The sequence below is a fragment of the Quercus suber genome, unplaced genomic scaffold, assembly GCF_002906115.3.
Source record: "Quercus suber isolate HL8 unplaced genomic scaffold, Cork oak 2.0 scaffold_578, whole genome shotgun sequence".
Taxonomy (NCBI): domain Eukaryota; kingdom Viridiplantae; phylum Streptophyta; class Magnoliopsida; order Fagales; family Fagaceae; genus Quercus; species Quercus suber.
Window position 1 is genome coordinate 266,010 of NW_027070023.1, and position 16,790 is coordinate 282,799.

Sequence of the window (16,790 nt, forward strand, 5' to 3'; positions counted from 1 at the left end):
CCGGCCGAAATGTCCCAGAATGGCCGAAACAGACTAGTACAACCCAGTATCTGAGGTGGTACGAATTACAGCTATTTCTGTAACGATTTGGGCTCCGGTGCAGAAACTTTTGGCTGTACTGACCAATACGAAACGGAATTCACTCCCTTAGTTTTAATTATAAGCTTTATTGATTTATTGATTTATTTTCCTGATTTAATTATTTAGAAGAAAAAAAAATGGATTGGAGTGAAAAATATTATAATTCAATAGTCATGCACCATTCGCGCGATTGTCATTTTGCAAATATAATATACATATATACTTAAATTAAATTAAAGTAAAATTTTATCTTCTATAAAAAATAATAATAATAATAATAATAATAAGGTCAGAAGGAGAATTTAAATTATGAATATCTCATTTAAAAAAAAAAAATGGCTCCTTGCCAAATAGAATCTTATGGAACGAAGATTTTGTGTGGCAAAGTATATATAATTGATATTTTAATAAAATGTATAGCTAATAAAGCTAAATTTTTAATTTCACTTCTCTTTTTTTTGAGAAAAGATTTCACTTGTTATATCAGTAATATTTTCAATTCCCTCATTAATTTATGTCAATTTTTTATTACTCAAGAAATCACTTGAAAAAGGATTAATTTATTTTCTATATAACCACTGCACACCCTTGATGCGATGGTCACTTCACAATTATAAGTGTGCTTGTGAGGTGTGGAGAGTAAGGGTCGGAGTTCAAGTCTTCAAGAGGGAGTTTCACATACATATACACTTAGATTAGACTAGAGTAGAAATTATATCTTTTATATATATATATATATATGGTTCATACTTCATAAATTGGGCATCGTGATATTCAAGTAATTCAATGCATATAAACATTAGGGGAAAATAATAACAATCTTTATCATTTAGGTTTATGTTTTGTAAGTTTTCTTACGTACGTTAACGGTCACGGCTTTCTTCTTTTTTGCAATTTATTATAACAAAGCTTTTTTATCATAAAAAATTAAAATAATTAAAATAAAAAAATAAAAAAATAAAAAAAAAAATAAAAAATAAAAGAAGCTTTAGTTAGGAAATCTCACATCCAAAGCAACAAGGTCCATGCATGTACGTGCATTTTTCCTTTCCATACCCTTGGTCCTTTGTCGTAGTATTAGGCTTTCATGAATTATTTGGACAATGATATATATTTTTATTCCCTCCTTTTGTTTGTTTTCTTTATTCTTACAACTGCTAGGGATGGACAATGCCTTCTCAATACAGATATGATTTCTCTTATTGGAACCTCATATCCATGAAAGTAGGACTACAATTAGAGGGGATATGTAACTTATCTCCAATAATAAAATGTCAAATTTTGAAACAACTCCCATCTAGAAAATTCTGTGAAAGGCTGTGTATTAGAGAATATATAGATGAACCTTGGTTGTGTAGCCAAACGTCCAATATTTTGTATCTTTTTAAATTAATTTAACATTTTAACTCCTCCTCCTCCTCCTCCTCCTTAATTCATCTTTCGGTGTCAATGATTATTATAACTAATAATTATCACACAAAAATTACTACTAATGAAATACTCACATCCATCTTGCACAATTTCGATTTAGGCTTACACATATCACATATGGCGTAGTTCCTAAAACACATATAATAATAAAATACCATAACAATTTGTAAAGTTTCTTATTGTCAAATAAAGGGTTTGGGTCCATACAATAAACTAATTGTTGTCATACAATATCGGGTCTAGGAATTTTTTTTTCAGAATAGTAATTAAAAGTCTTAAATTAAAAAAAAATTTAATAAAAATAAAACTAAAATATATTGACTTCACAAAAAAGAAGAAGAAGAGAAAATACATAAAATTTAGGATTAAATCGATGCAATACTCCACTAATTTCGTTTTTAGAGAAATTATGGCCAAAAGGTTGAAAAAAACATCTTTGTCAATACTATTTTTATTTCATCTTGATCATTAATATGAAAATATGAGACATTTTCTTATAACCTAGGATCTAAAAGAAGATTATTCAAGTCAATATAAATTTACTTAGACGATGAATCTTGTAATATATGTAACTTTTTTATAAGAAATTTGTCCATAGTGCTAGCAAAAGAATAAAGGATAAACTATAAATTCGTTCAACATATTCAACTTAGGCATTCAACTATTATATTATTCTTGTTCAATAACGTATCCAAACTTTATTTAGTGCATATGCATATGTACAATATGTATCACATAAATCCAACAAATTCAACTAAAGATTAAAGCAAGCACTAATAGATTAACTATTTGAAAATTTGTGTTTTAAAATAAATGATTTTAAAATATGCCTTTAGAAAACACAATATAAAAAATCAAAATTAAATATTTAATTTGGGGGTTTTAAGCTAATTTGTTTGTTTTGGAAATTTTTTATGAGTGCTATGTCCACAACATTTTAGCAAAATTTTCACAACCAAGCCTAAATAGCAAGTTGTTACACTAATATTAATTTTTTGTTCACCTATAACAACCTACAACTTAGGATTTGTTGTGAAATTAATTTTAAAAAGTTGTGAACATATTATGAAAATGTTGTGAACATAACTTTTTTAACAAGTTTTTGGTTTAACCTTCAATGGACCAAAATTTTGGAGAGGTAAAACTTTTATTTAGGGTTGTCAAGCTTGTATTTTAGGGTGGTCAGTAACCCATATCAATTTAAAATTTAATTTTTTAAGGTATATATTAAAAAAAAAATCAGGTTAGGGTGATCAAGTGACCACCCTGTGCAAGGCATGGTGCCACCCTTGTTGTCATAGTCTGAGAATAAAAGAATAATTATCATGGAGAGAAAATAAAAAATTTAAATTTTATTATATCTATAAAAGAAATAGCATAACAAGAAACAAATAAAATCCAATCAAAAAAGTCTGGAAAAAGAAAATGAAGAGATTAACCAGTGCATCCAATTGACAAATCTAATTAAGTAGTGACTTATGGTCGAAAGTATGACCTACTTTTCATTCCAATTTAGAGTGATCTTCTAGAAAATAGATCGAGGGGAGGCATAATCAAGACCTCATAAACATGATAGACAATATAAATTTTATAAATATGTGTATATATATATAAATATATAAAATTAAAGTCAAAATTTAGAGAAAGTCCAATTTGATTCTAATTGTCGTTTAATTTTGTACCACGTATCCTATATTTTTAATTTCTTAAAAAATTTTGTTTTAGGTTAGTGAATACTGTGCAAAAGACGATGAGTTTAATATAAACAAACCATAAAAAACCCAATAAACAAAAAAAGAAAAAAAGAAAAAAAAAAAAAGATTCAACTTATGTGTATATAAAAAACTAAAAAAAAAAAAAAATAAGAGAGAGAGAGAGAGAGAGTAAAACTTGTGTATATATCTATGTCTTAAAAATTTGTAACTCTTACGCCAGATATGTACAAGTTATACACTAGTGTGTGTGTGTATGTATATATAGCGAAAATTTAGAGAAAATTCAATTAGATTCCAAATTGGATTTCAACTGTAGGCTAATTTTGTATCATGTGTCTACTAAGTTTTTTTAATTTTTGTGCCAAGTGAGTTAATAAATACAATATACTAAGAATCTAATATTAATGAACTATAAAATAAATAAATAAAAACCAATCACATCTAGTCAATAAAAATCATCACACAACAAAAATCACCACACATTCTTTCTTATTAAAAATTAGAAGTAAAAAAACGATCATAAGTTTATTAAAATTAGGCAAAAATTTTAACATGTGACTAATTACGTTTACTTTGTTTTAATAATTTGATTAATAATTTATATTTTATGATAAAAGAATGTGTTTAATTTTTAGATTAAAATTTAAGTACAGTACTTAAGTAGGTGTTGTGTCTTTAAATTCATCTCTTAAGATTCAATCATATGGTAGTTCTTAATTGAAAATACACTTCAATCCTATGTGAAAAAAGCTATGTAGTTGAATTTTAAGAGAAAAATTTAAAGAACAGTACATAAATACTATATCTAAGTTTTGTTATAACATTAAGTGCATCCAAGAGGATGCATTGGTTGCACACTAGTCTATATATATATATATATACACACACACACATACATTTATATATGTGTGTGTATTTAATTGTGATTATTTTTAAATATATTTGTGTATATGTACCAGTTACACACTGGTTAGTATTGATAACGATAGTTTGTCAATTTTCAACTCATTGGATGCTAGCTATTAAAAAAATTAATAGCATAAAAATTCAATCCTTAAATTCAAGCCATGTATCAGTATCTCCAACGTAAAGGTATTTTAGCAAAGAAGAGATTAAAAAAGTGTAAACGTAAAACAACAATATTTAAGTTCGGCGCAGCTTTGCGTAATTGTTTGATATAATATGCTAAAAAAGTAAGAAACTAAATATGCATTCAAATCCCTATAAATACCCTCTCAAACCGTTTCAACTTCCTTACCTCCACAACTTTCAACTCCTAAACTCCCTCCTAACTCAGTTCTTCTCTCTTTTACATACAAAAAGTCACAAACAGACACATTATTTTTTCTCACCCAAATCAACCAAAATGGCATACCCCAGAAGCTCTCTTGTCCTAGCACTTCTCTCTATGTTCAGTTCTTTAGTGTTAGCTTCTTCTGTGACATATGATGTGGTGAGTTTGGGAGCAATAGCAGATGGGAAAACTGACTCAACTCAGGCTTTTGTCAGTGCATGGACAAAAGCTTGTGCCTCAGTAAGTTCTGCAATGATTTATGTGCCAGTCTCTCTATGTTCAGTTCTTTAGTGTTAGCTTCTTCTGTGACATACGATGTGGTGAGTTTGGGAGCAATAGCAGATGGGAAAACTGACTCAACTCAGGCTTTTGTCAGTGCATGGACAAAAGCTTGTGCCTCAGTAAGTTCTGCAATGATTTATGTGCCAGCAGGGAGATTCTATCTCGGGCAAGTGGTTTTCAGTGGACCATGTAAGAACAATGCTATCACTGTGCGCATAGCTGGGACACTTGTGGCTCCATCAGACTATACGGTCCTTGGAAATACAGGAACCTGGCTTTTGTTTGAGCAAGTTAATGGGGTTACTATATCTGGTGGAATTCTTGATGGCCAAGGCACTGGTTTATGGGCTTGCAAAGCCTCTGGCAATGGTTGTCCTTCTGGAGCCACGGTATGTGAAAATGACTAATTAAATTGCCTTTTATCATTTGAGTATAACAGTGCCTTTTTCTTTATTTTTTATAGTTCATTATATATATATATGTGTGTGTGATTTTTTAAGGGCTTATTTATTTATTTTATTTTTATGTACAATATACTTTAACGGACTTTCAACAAATAATCTCTCACAAAATAGTTAACATTGCACACTAATCAGTTTCAATTGGTTAAAAAGAGTTAGAAAGTTTTTGTGAAAGAAAATTAAAAAGAAGTGTTTATAATGAGCATTACTATTAGTTTAGCTTACTTAGATTAGTAGATAGAGCAAAAGAAAATAACATTTTGAAATGTTATCACCATTTGGGATGAATTCGTCCATTATGGTAGTCTTAATTCTTCCATTTTATTCAATTAAAAAAAAAATAACTTCATTTTCTAGGTAGTTAAAATGGGAGTGGGTGTGGATTTTGATTTAATTCACTAGTGGAAACTGGTGTGCTTTTCAATCTGATTTTCAGTTTAAACTTTAAACTGCTATTTTGCTCTTCTGGGTATGGGAGGAGATTTTTATCAGATTAAAATAACTTCCTTTTACTGCCATGACAAGCCGACTTCTAAGGAAATCGTATCGACTATACTTAATTGGGAATAATCCCATGTTCTGGATCGTAGAATATTTCAGTTTTGTGCATCTATATAATCTAGCCCTTTAATGCCAATCTGACTAACGTTTAATTAAATCTCGAGCCTTGTGATGATCAAATAAAAACTGATGAGAATGTCAAAGGTCAAACAACTTGCTTAGGCTTTTGTTGCTTAGATTGATGGATTTTCACTCTAAGATCCACATATTTAATTGAATAGCCAGATATAGTCATATTCATCATTAATTTAGAGAAACACTCCGTATATATTTTAACAATAATAATTGGAAGATTTTCTTGTGTTTATGCAAGCAGACATTGGAATTTTCCAACTCAAACAACATTGTGGTCAGTGCATTAACCTCCCTAAACAGCCAAATGTTTCACATAGTTGTCAATGGCTGCCACAATGTGAAAATGCAAGGTATCAGGGTTACCGCTGCCGGAAACAGTCCAAACACCGATGGAATTCACGTTCAATTATCTTCAAGTGTCACAATTCTCAACTCCAAGATCAGGACTGGTGATGATTGCATCTCAATTGGCCCTGGTACCACTAACTTGTGGATTGAGAATGTTGCATGTGGACCAGGGCATGGAATTAGGTAACTAACTTCATTCAAATATTACCTGATTGGGCTATTTCCGGTCATTCCACTAACTTGTGGATTGAGAATGTTGTATGTGGACCAGTCATTTCTTCTTTTCTTCTTCTTCTTCTTTTTTTTTTTTTTTATTTTTTTATTTTTTTAAATCTTCATTCAAATATTACATGATTGGAACAACCATATATATTATATGGTGATGCTACATTGGTCTCATTGGTTCAATTAATTGGTGCAGCATTGGGAGTTTAGGTAAGGACCAACAAGAGGCTGGTGTACAAAACGTAACAGTCACAACAGTTACATTTACCGGTACTCAAAATGGGGTGAGGATTAAATCATGGGGAAGGCCTAGCAATGGTTTTGCTAGGAACATTCTTTTTCAACATGTCACTATGCAAGATGTCCAAAATCCAATTGTAATTGACCAAAATTATTGCCCCGGCAACGAAGGTTGCCCTGGTCAGGTAAGACAATTTTGAAGCATATTTTACATGCAAATGTTTTTTTAACCATGATTTGGTTACTTCTAAAAAGGACTTAACATGTTCAAATAAATCACACAATATAGATTCTCTTAAAATTTTTGCTCCCATGTGTTCATGTCGATAACCTTTAAAGCTACTCATACCCACTATATAGTTGGTTCCATTATCATCGCAAACTCAAATCTTACTCTGCATTAGTTTCAAACCCAAATTGTACCCCCAAAACATTTTCAATGTTTTGACTTCATAATCCGTTCAATATTTTTCTTTTATCAAATGGAAAATTGACATATAGTTTTTTTTCTTTAACAGGTTTCTGGTGTTCAAATTAGTGATGTGACATACCAAGACATCCATGGAACATCAGCTACAGAGGTTGCTTTGAAATTTGATTGTAGTTCGGAGTACCCATGCTCGGGAATAATATTGGAGAATGTAAAGCTCACTTACAATAATCAAGTGGCCCAATCTTCATGTGCCAATGCTGCTGGGACATCCACTGGTTTTGTCCAGCCCACGGGTTGCTTGTAGAGGGGAAAAAATTATTCAAAATCCATATCTACGAAGGATTGAAAAGGAATCTTTATTCTTGTCCTTTCATCCTTAGGGAGAAAATTTATGCTTCTTTTTAGTTTCATAGTATGATTGTTAGTGTGATACGTCATTGAGTAACAAGTTAATTGCTTGAGCCGGTGGCAGTGCTAGTCCATTGGGCTTCTTGAAGCCTGCCTGACCTTGAAATCAACATATAATTTTGAAACTCATATATCGATGTTTCTGTGCGAATTTTTGTAAAATGTATGGTTGCGTTTAATGTATTATTTTCATATTTTAAACAATTTGTCGTTGGACCTCACTTAATCAGATATTTTTATCATTCCATTTTGCAATGTCAAGACACATAAAGCATATTCAGTTATATAATGAAAATAATTTTATCAAGGAAGAAAAGAAAAAGAGAATAAAAATTCAAAGACATTTTAAAATGGCTATAGTGAAGTGGTCTATTTAACGCATATATTGTGTCAGCCACTGGAATCTGAATAGCGGATAAATGTGGTTTGCCAAAGCCCCGGCCCTTGGGCCAAGAAATTTATTTTTTTTTTAAAATCCCAGAAATATCCATCACAAAAGTATGCTAAAAATATGAAAATATATAAGAACATAAACATAAATACACTAAAAAAAAAACTGATTTATGCCGGCATTTATTTTCAGCATTTTTAAAAACCCCGCTATAGAAGTTACAACTTCCAAAATAATCTCAAATAGTCAAATGTGTAAGCAAAATAAAAAATGGTAAGTCAGGATATATATATATATTGGTTAATCGTTTAAATATATTTTTTTTAATTATATTAGCTTACTTTTTTATTTTTTTATAAATTATTATACTTTATTTTATAATTCCCATTTGAAGTTAACTTTATGCGTTGGGATCCAATATATATAATTGGGCAAATATGTGTTGGGCTTCACTCAATGATGAGAAATTCGAGTCCATACTCTTTTTGTTGGGCTCGGGCTTTATTTCTTTGTAACTATAAAAATATATTGGTAGCCATCTCTTTTTGTTTGGGCCGTTGCTGAATTGCCGAATTCTAAACTTGACTTCAGCAACTCCAATAAGGCTAATCATTCATCAACTAATACACACACACACACACAAAATGATGCAATAGGTTCACATATAAACAGTAGCTTGGCCCAAAAAGCATAACCATTTTAGATGTTGCCTTTTGGGGCCCATTTTACCTTTTTTTTTTTTATTATTAGCATTTAACCAATTTTTAGCAAACTTTACTCTATTTTTTCCTCCTTCCTTGTCAATATAAACATATCCTAGATTTTTTTATTAATCATTAATGCGACCAGTCTTCATGCCTCTTTTCTTTTTTTGATTTTTTATTTACCTACATACTTTAATGTCTAACATGCATGCATGGTAATTTAAGCATGATTTTAGTTTAGCCTTTTATTTTCTTACAATAATTAGTAGGGGAGAGGGAGATGGATTAAAATCCAGATTCTCTTCTATGAGATCAAGAACTTGATGCATGTATGCTTGTCAATTCTTCCAATTACCACATCACGAATAACATCACGAATAAGGTTTAAGCTTTTGTGCATGAAGTTCATAGTTCACCAAAGACAAAGTAGGGATAATTTAATACAATTTGAGGTTTAATACTACAATTTTACCTAGAGCTTTTTCTTAAAATTAATTTTAAATATGAATCAAATAAAATTTATTTAATATATTACATAAAAATATAATTTTTTCCTTTTTAGAATTAAATTTATCTATTAAGGTTTTTTTTAAAAAAAAATAGATTTATCATTAAAAAAAATTATATTAAGAAGATGGAGACTAGAGAGGCATTGGGCTGGGGCCCAACGCGTGGGTCTATACAATAACAAAAACGAAAGGTGGTATTGTTATGTTGTGTTTATTTTGCATATCATGTTTGTTTGTTTGTTTTGTTTTGTTTTTTTTTTTTTTAAATATAAATTTGAACTGCATATATTCTTCATGTGGATCGATGGATGCCAATTTTTCAAAAGGAGATGTGCTGGAAATCGAACTATTTGCAATTTCCAATAAATAAGTCTCTTGAGATTTTAATAAACAAGTCTCTTGCAATATTTGTAGACCAAGGCCAAATTGATGAGATCGAATGAGTGCATGGGAACCCATCAACAAAGTGTCAGCAATCATGGGGAGTTATTTGCATGTAGCTATGACAAAATTGCCTCCTTCATCAATCATCATGCAACTTAACTGGTTGCATGACTTAATACACTCTGCTTCAAAGGATAATAAAACAGAGTCAATGAGCCAATACTCCTCCCAAATTCTCACCTTCTCCCCCATTACCAATTCACCATCTAGATTCTAGACCTTATTCTGATTATATGACGTGCTTGAGCTATGCTTCGCCAAGCAAATGAGGCAATTTGGCATAGTACCTTCTAGGAGATAGCATGTAGGAAAGTATTTAGCTTTCAAAACTCTGTATAGAAGAGAATTTGTGTTGCAGGTTAGATGCCAACCTTGCTAAGCCAATAGAGCCAAAATAAATTTCTTAATATCTTGAAAACCAATACGACAATCCTGTTTTGGTTTGCACAAATTGTTCCACCTCATCCCATGAATTCTGCTCTCCTCCTCTCTTTGATCCCACCAAAATTGGCCGATCTTAGAATTTAGTTCCTTACATAAATTTTCAAGAAACAAGAAACAACTCATTTAATACACTGGAATTTCTTAAGCTACGACTTTTATCAATATTTCACGTATGGCTTGGGAATTGGGATAGAAGCTTCCCCTTCTAGCCATGAATTGTTTTGCTACATGTGCTTCATATAGTCAAAAGCTTGCTTATTCTCCCTCCCTATATAACAGGAGGAAGCCAAGATATGTTTCTAGATTTGCAACTTGTGAGTAACTGGGTCAGATTTGACGTGAGTCATAACCCATAGTTTATGAATTGTTTACATGGGTTATTTGATAAGTAGATTAAATTTAAGTTCAATTTAAAACTGAGCTTGATATGAGTTGTTAGTAGTGGGGTGATTGAAGATGAGTGATTGAGCATCTTTAAGACCATTGATCGTAATATATCTTTAAATACTACTAAAAGCCTACAACAATTAGGAAACTAATTACACTAAAAATAAATTTTTATTTCTTTTGAAATCATGTACGAGAGAAATAAACTATATGTACATAAAAGGAATAAAAGAACATACGACACCATCAATATGTAGAAATAGAATTTTGACCTGCAGTTAATTTATGTCGGACTATATATATGTAGCATTGAATTAAAAATAGCGAAGTAAAATTCTCTCTCTCATAATATGTTGTACTAAGTAAAATTCAATGTCGGTTAGGGGCTTTCCAATTAATATTTCTTTTTTTATTTTAGAAGATTCCAATTAATATTCCTTTATTACCACGTGCACTTCATGAGATTCGGACCAACCCAAATTAAAGAAAGGCAGCACTATTCAATTCTTGTTTTTTTTTTTTTTTTCGTTTTTTTTTTCTTTTTTTCTTTTTTTTTGGTCGCAACATTAATTAATTATATATATATATATATATATATATATATTTAGCATTGAATTAAAAATAGCGAAGTAAAATTCTCTCTCCCATAATATATTGTACTTAGTAAAATTCAATGTCGGTTAGGGGTTTTCCAATTAATATTTCTTTTTATTTTAGAAGATTCCAATTAATTAATATTCCATTTTTACCACATGCACTTCCTGAGATTCGGACCAAACCAAATTAAAGAAAGGCGGCACTATATTCACTTCATGGTTTTTTTCTTTCTTGCTGCAACATTAATTTAACCTTCACCTCCTATATAGATAAGGAATAGTTTTTAGGGTTAACACGTTAGACCAAGAGCAAGAGAACGTACTCCCTTCGTCTTTGTTTTTAGTCTCACACAATTTGGATTGCAACTGCACTTATTCGAATTTGGGTACGCTCTTCTTTCATCATCAAGTGGCAGAATTTATGTAAGTTCATGGTTCATGCAAGCATATTGAGTAATTTAAGCATGATTTCAATTTGTTTTTTTCTTTCTTACATTAATAAGTAAGGGAAAGAGATTCAAATTCATATTCACCTTAATGAGAACTTGACTAACTATTGTATGCAGAAGAAGCTTTAATATTTTGTGCGCTAAGTTCACTCTTCACCAAAGTAAGGATAATCCGAGTCATCACTTAATATATTCTGGTGCAGAATTTTTTTGGGTTATGTTATATTCATAAATTTTTTTTTTCATTATTATTGCAGGGATCCACATTGGAGGTGGAATATACAGCTCATGTTATAGGGCGGTGCTGTTGTTGAGCTTTTACCTAGCCGCAACCTTCAACCCTAACCTATATATAAAAGGAAAGGTTTCAAAGCAACACAACGTTCGTTTGGAAGAGCCTCGATAGGTGCTCCCTTCTCCTTCAGGTATCTTTCTTTATATGGCACAATTTGTCTTGCAACTGTTTAGAATTTATGTAACTTGCATTATATTAGCTCTACTTCCATCAACATCAAGTACTAGAATTCTCATGCTTTTATTACTTCAATTTTATTGGATTCTGTCTTCCCAAGTCTTTTTTCTTTATTTTATTTTTCAGAATATATCATTGATCATCTATGTTTACGCCTACTTTTACGTGGTTAACGAATGCATGGTACTTTAAACATGATTTTAATTTAACCTATTTTTTTCTTACAATAAGTAAGGAGGTGGAAAATCTAGATTCTTCTTCATGAGAGAACTTGGGGCTCTTCGCAACCCATTGGAAACTTATCAATCCTTCTAATCACGTAAGTAACGTTACAAGAAGCTTTAAGATTTTGTGCTTGAAGTTATTGTTCACCAAAGTAGAGAATCTTTATAATTGTTACTCTGGTTGTGTAGTTGTAGTAATTTTGATCTCCGCTCTCTTTGGGGTCATCCTAATTGTTGAGTAATATGTTGAGATTAATGTTAAAATAAGTGGTGTTAGTGATAGATTAAAAGTGATGTTAATATGTCTAATCAAAAGTTACCATATTGACAATGCAAACCATCCATGTCTTGAGCGATGGGGGGGGCATGCATATTTGATTCTCTTTTGGGGGAGGAGAGGAGTCCTGTAATGAAGTTATTTATTTATTTAAAAATAAAGTAATTTCCATTCTACTCACAGGGCATCTATATATAACAAAAATTGGTGGTGAGGTTGGTTGCTTCTTCTCCTTCAATTAATGGTTTAGGACTATGCGACTTGCAATAATCAATACTAGAATTGGTGCAACTTCATGGATTGGCTTTATTTTTTCCATGGATGCATTATACTTTAGGCATGATATAATTTAGCTACTGCATGCATATGCATCATTCTAACCTCATGAGTAACGTAACAAGAATCTTAAGGCTTTTGTGCATGAAGTTTATTGTTCCCCAATTAGGTATAATTAGTGGTAGAGTTTCCACCTTTTATTTTCACCATGTACATTATGTCATTGCAACTTTCTTCTTCTTCTTCCTATTCTTCCCTAAAGATTACAAGCAATTTAATCAATTCACTTTCAATATGGTATTCTTTTTTTCCCCCACAAAAACAAGATTCTATACCGTTTTACTTCTACTCAAATTTCAATATGGCATTCTTTTTTTTTCTTTTCTTTTTTTATATATGTAGGGACTCAATTTGGATTGACTCTGAATACGAATGGGTTTTCAGCCCAATCCAGCCCAAACAATAAATTTATAGAGAGTGGGTTAAAGGTTTAGACGCTGACCGTCGATCATCATGCGTGAACTTTCTTAAAAAATACTAAGAGTTTCTTTACAAATGGGGGGATGCTCCTCGGCCTGTGGCCAAGGAGACCTTCATCTTTTCCCTTTTTTTCCCCCCTATTTTACTTTACTTGCTTTTCTTATATAATCTTCATCTTCCTATCTCCTTCTTCCATCTGTTGATCATCCATTTGCCTTTCTTCTGGCCGTCCGTCCCATCAGAGGCCTTATCAGTACTCAAGTGGTTCACTCTGATCAACGTTATCCTGCCAAGGTGTTATATCCCCATTAATGCGGCCAGGGGGGTTAGGTGAATGCATTAAATGCGAGGATGACAGCTTACTTTGGGCTTGGTCTTCCCCAAAAATCATCCTTGTTAGGCCGAGGATGAGGAGGTTCTCAGCGTGGATTGGGAAAAGAGGCTTTCCCTAATTTAGCCTTGGATAGTCTGTGTTCCTCGGCATGGGCCTTGAGCCTGCTACACGATGGGCCGAGGCTATCAGGTCCACGAGCCCCACAATATATTATTGGATTGATTTACGTATTAATTGTTTCTAGCATAGTTGATCTTGCTAATTTTTGTAGTTTGTTCCAAGCTCTTTAACCGCCCTATATATACTATTACTCTTGCCATCCCTACTACGTTATTGTCCCTTTCATTTACATAACAACTTTAATATATGTACTTTGATATCCTTGTATTCTGTAGTGCTAGCTTGTATACCTTTATTTTCCCTTAAATCCGATTCAAAATTTTCTAAGGACTGTACGCTTTATATTTATGTTTAGAACCACTTATGAACACCCAGCTATTTTTGCAGATTAAGCAATGACAAAGCCAAAAGAAGATTTCTCCATTAAGGAGACCTCGGCAAACATTAGCGCCACAAAGTTTACTATAGGTCCAGCAACTGCCTATGATCTTGTCGAGCACTTGAACTACTTGCTTGTAGTTTATAGGCTAGAAATTGTGACCCTATGTTTATAGTTTACAGGCCACAAAGTTGTTGAATCAGCAACTGCCTATGTTTATAGTTTACAGGCTAGAAATTTGATAAACAATTGTGACCCTCATGTTGAAGTGAAGCTCGGAAACTATAAGGCCACGACTAGATTCCTTCAGAAGTAGTCAAACCCTGAATGGTATCAAGTTTTTGCTTTTAAGAAAGAACACATTCAAACAGCTAAAGTGGAGATTGTAGTCAAGGATAGGGCTAACATAACAAATGAAATCATTGGTAAAGTTTCGTTCTTGGTTAGTGATGCTCCTTTACATGTTCCACTTGATAGTTGTTTGGCACCACAATGGTATAGATTGGAGGATAAGAACAAGAAGAAGGTTACAGCGGAGGTGATGATGTCTTTTTGGATGGGAACGCCGGTGGATGAAGCCTTTTTCGGTGCCTGGCAATCTGATTCAACAATTATCAGCAATGATGGTGTTGCTTTAACATGTTCCCAACAATATTATTCACCTAGGCTTTGGTATCTTAGAGTTAATTTGATTCAAGCTCAAGACTTGGTACTTAGAGATAAGAATATGAAAGACCAAGAAATCTTTGTGAAGGCTACACTTGGGACTGTGGTTGTGAGGAATAAAGTATCGCCAACGAATAATGTGATTCCCCCATGGAATGAATACATTTTGTTTGTTGCAGCAGAACCTTTTGATGATTCTTTGATTTTGAGTATAGAGAATAAGTTGCATCCAAAGAAGGAGGAAAGTGTGAGTTTAGGGAGGTATGTAATGGCTTTGTCAAATGTGCAAAAGACGATGAATAATGCACCTGCATCTAGCAAGTGGTATAAGCTTGATATGCCAGAAGAATTAAAGACTGAACAAAAGCAAGTCAAGTTTGCTAGTAAGTTTAATATGAGGATATCTTTGGATGGTGGGTACCATGTTCTTGATGAGTGCACCCAATATAGTAGTGATCTTAGGCCCACTGCAAAACCATTGTGGAGACCTGTCATTGGTATTTTGCATTTGGGAATTTGGAAAGCTACTGGGCTGCCAGAAATGAAACCAATGGAGAAACGCATAGATGCATATTGTGTGGCTAAATATGGTTCACGTTGGGTGCAGACAAGGACAATTGTTAATAGTCTTGCTCCATAATGGAACGAACAATATACATGGGATGTTTATGATCCATGTACTGTCATTTCAATTGGAGTGTTTGATAATGGTCATATACAAGGACTGGATACAGTTTGAGGGCCATGGCATCAAAGGATTGGGAAGGTAAGGATTCGCCTATCCACACTTGAGATGAATCGTGGTTATACTTTCTTATTTGCTTGTTATCCTACAACCTTCTGGATTAAAAAAGATGGGAAAAGTTCAATTGGCTGTGAGATTTTCTTGTTCATCTTTGATTAATATAATTAATACTTATTCGCAACCACTACTGCCCAAGATGCACTACTTAAGCCCACTTTCAGTATATCAGCTTGATACTTTAAGGCAACAAGCTATTTACTTGATCTCCTTGAAATTAATCAATTCTCAGCCGCCATTAAGGAAGGAGGTCATTGGCTTCATACTAGATGTTGGATCACAAACATGGGGCATATAGAAAAGCAAAGCGAATTATGATAAGAGTCACAACACTCTTGACTGGTTTTCTTACTATGATGAACTGGTTTAAGAAGATACGCAATTGGACAAATCCTGCCAGTACTATCTTCATTTACATATTATTCCTACTGGTGGTTTTCTTTCCACAAGTAATATTACTTGCAATGTTTCTCTTCCTTTTCTTAACTGGGATTTGGCGCTATAGAAAGAGACCAAGACTTCCTCCTCATGTGGATGCCAATTTATCTCATGCTTATACAGCAAATGAAGATGAACTTGATGAAGAGTTTGATTCAATACCATCTCGGAAGACAGGTGAAGTTCTTAAATGGAGATATGATCGATTGAGGATCATTGCTGCAAGGATGCAAACGGTGTTGGGTGACTTGACAACTCACGGGGAGAGGCTGCAGTCTTTGTTGAGTTGGCGAGATCCTAAAGCTACAGCTATCTTTGTGTGTTTTTCTTTGATTGTTTGCTTGGTGACATATAAGATTCCGTTCCACTATATGATTGTTCTTACAGGTACTCATGTGCTAATGCATCCAAGACTTTGTGTCGATTTTCCTTCAGTTCCCCAAAATTTTTTAAGGAGGATGTCTGCAAAAACTGATAGCATGTTTTGAGAACTCATATATTTTTTGCTAATTTTGGGATGTTCCATTTCACTTTATTTTTAATGGATTTTGCATTGGAGTAGGCACAATTTGTGGAAATATTGTTTTATTTTGTTGGTGGTTGGTGTTGTTTTTTCTTTTATTTTTAATGTATTTTGTATTGCACTTCTAAGTTTTAGGCCGAGGGTTTGAAGGCAAAATCTTTCAGTTCCTTAAAATTGCATGTACTTGTCTTAACCCCTCTACTGTTCAAAGGCCAACAATGCTTAAATTATGTAATGCAATCAGTATTTTGGGAAGAGATATGGCGACACAAATTAATTACACTAAGACACTGAGGAAATCTGAAATTGCTACCCCAAGTA

At 32.6% G+C, this 16,790-nt stretch overlaps 2 protein-coding genes across 2 annotated transcripts; both read left to right on the forward strand.

Moving 5' to 3' along the window:
• Window positions 1-4,486: 4,486 nt before the first annotated feature.
• Window positions 4,487-7,764, forward strand: LOC112008157 (polygalacturonase). Its single transcript, XM_065764693.1, has 5 exons — window positions 4,487-4,711; window positions 4,816-5,192; window positions 6,142-6,431; window positions 6,670-6,898; window positions 7,232-7,764. The coding sequence occupies exons 1-5, from the start codon at window positions 4,594-4,596 to the stop codon at window positions 7,448-7,450; spliced, it is 1,233 nt and encodes a 410-aa protein (XP_065620765.1). The 5' UTR covers window positions 4,487-4,593; the 3' UTR covers window positions 7,451-7,764.
• A 7,649-nt stretch (window positions 7,765-15,413) lies between these two features.
• On the forward strand, window positions 15,414-16,434 carry LOC111995161 (FT-interacting protein 7). Its single transcript, XM_024027069.2, has 2 exons — window positions 15,414-15,472; window positions 16,014-16,434. The coding sequence occupies exons 1-2, from the start codon at window positions 15,414-15,416 to the stop codon at window positions 16,432-16,434; spliced, it is 480 nt and encodes a 159-aa protein (XP_023882837.2).
• The last annotated feature ends 356 nt before the right edge of the window (window positions 16,435-16,790 follow it).

Bases quoted from the DNA above. Each gene is read 5' to 3' on its own strand.
- LOC112008157 (XM_065764693.1), top strand. From the start codon at position 4,594: ATGGCATACCCCAGAAGCTCTCTTGTCCTAGCACTTCTCTCTATGTTC. The intron at 4,712-4,815 runs CTGACTCAACTC...GTTCTTTAGTGT, and splicing joins AGCAATAGCAGATGGGAAAA to TAGCTTCTTCTGTGACATAC. The intron at 6,899-7,231 runs GTAAGACAATTT...TTTCTTTAACAG, and splicing joins ACGAAGGTTGCCCTGGTCAG to GTTTCTGGTGTTCAAATTAG.
- LOC111995161 (XM_024027069.2), top strand. From the start codon at position 15,414: ATGGTCATATACAAGGACTGGATACAGTTTGAGGGCCATGGCATCAAA. The intron at 15,473-16,013 runs GTAAGGATTCGC...TTGGCGCTATAG, and splicing joins GGCATCAAAGGATTGGGAAG to AAAGAGACCAAGACTTCCTC.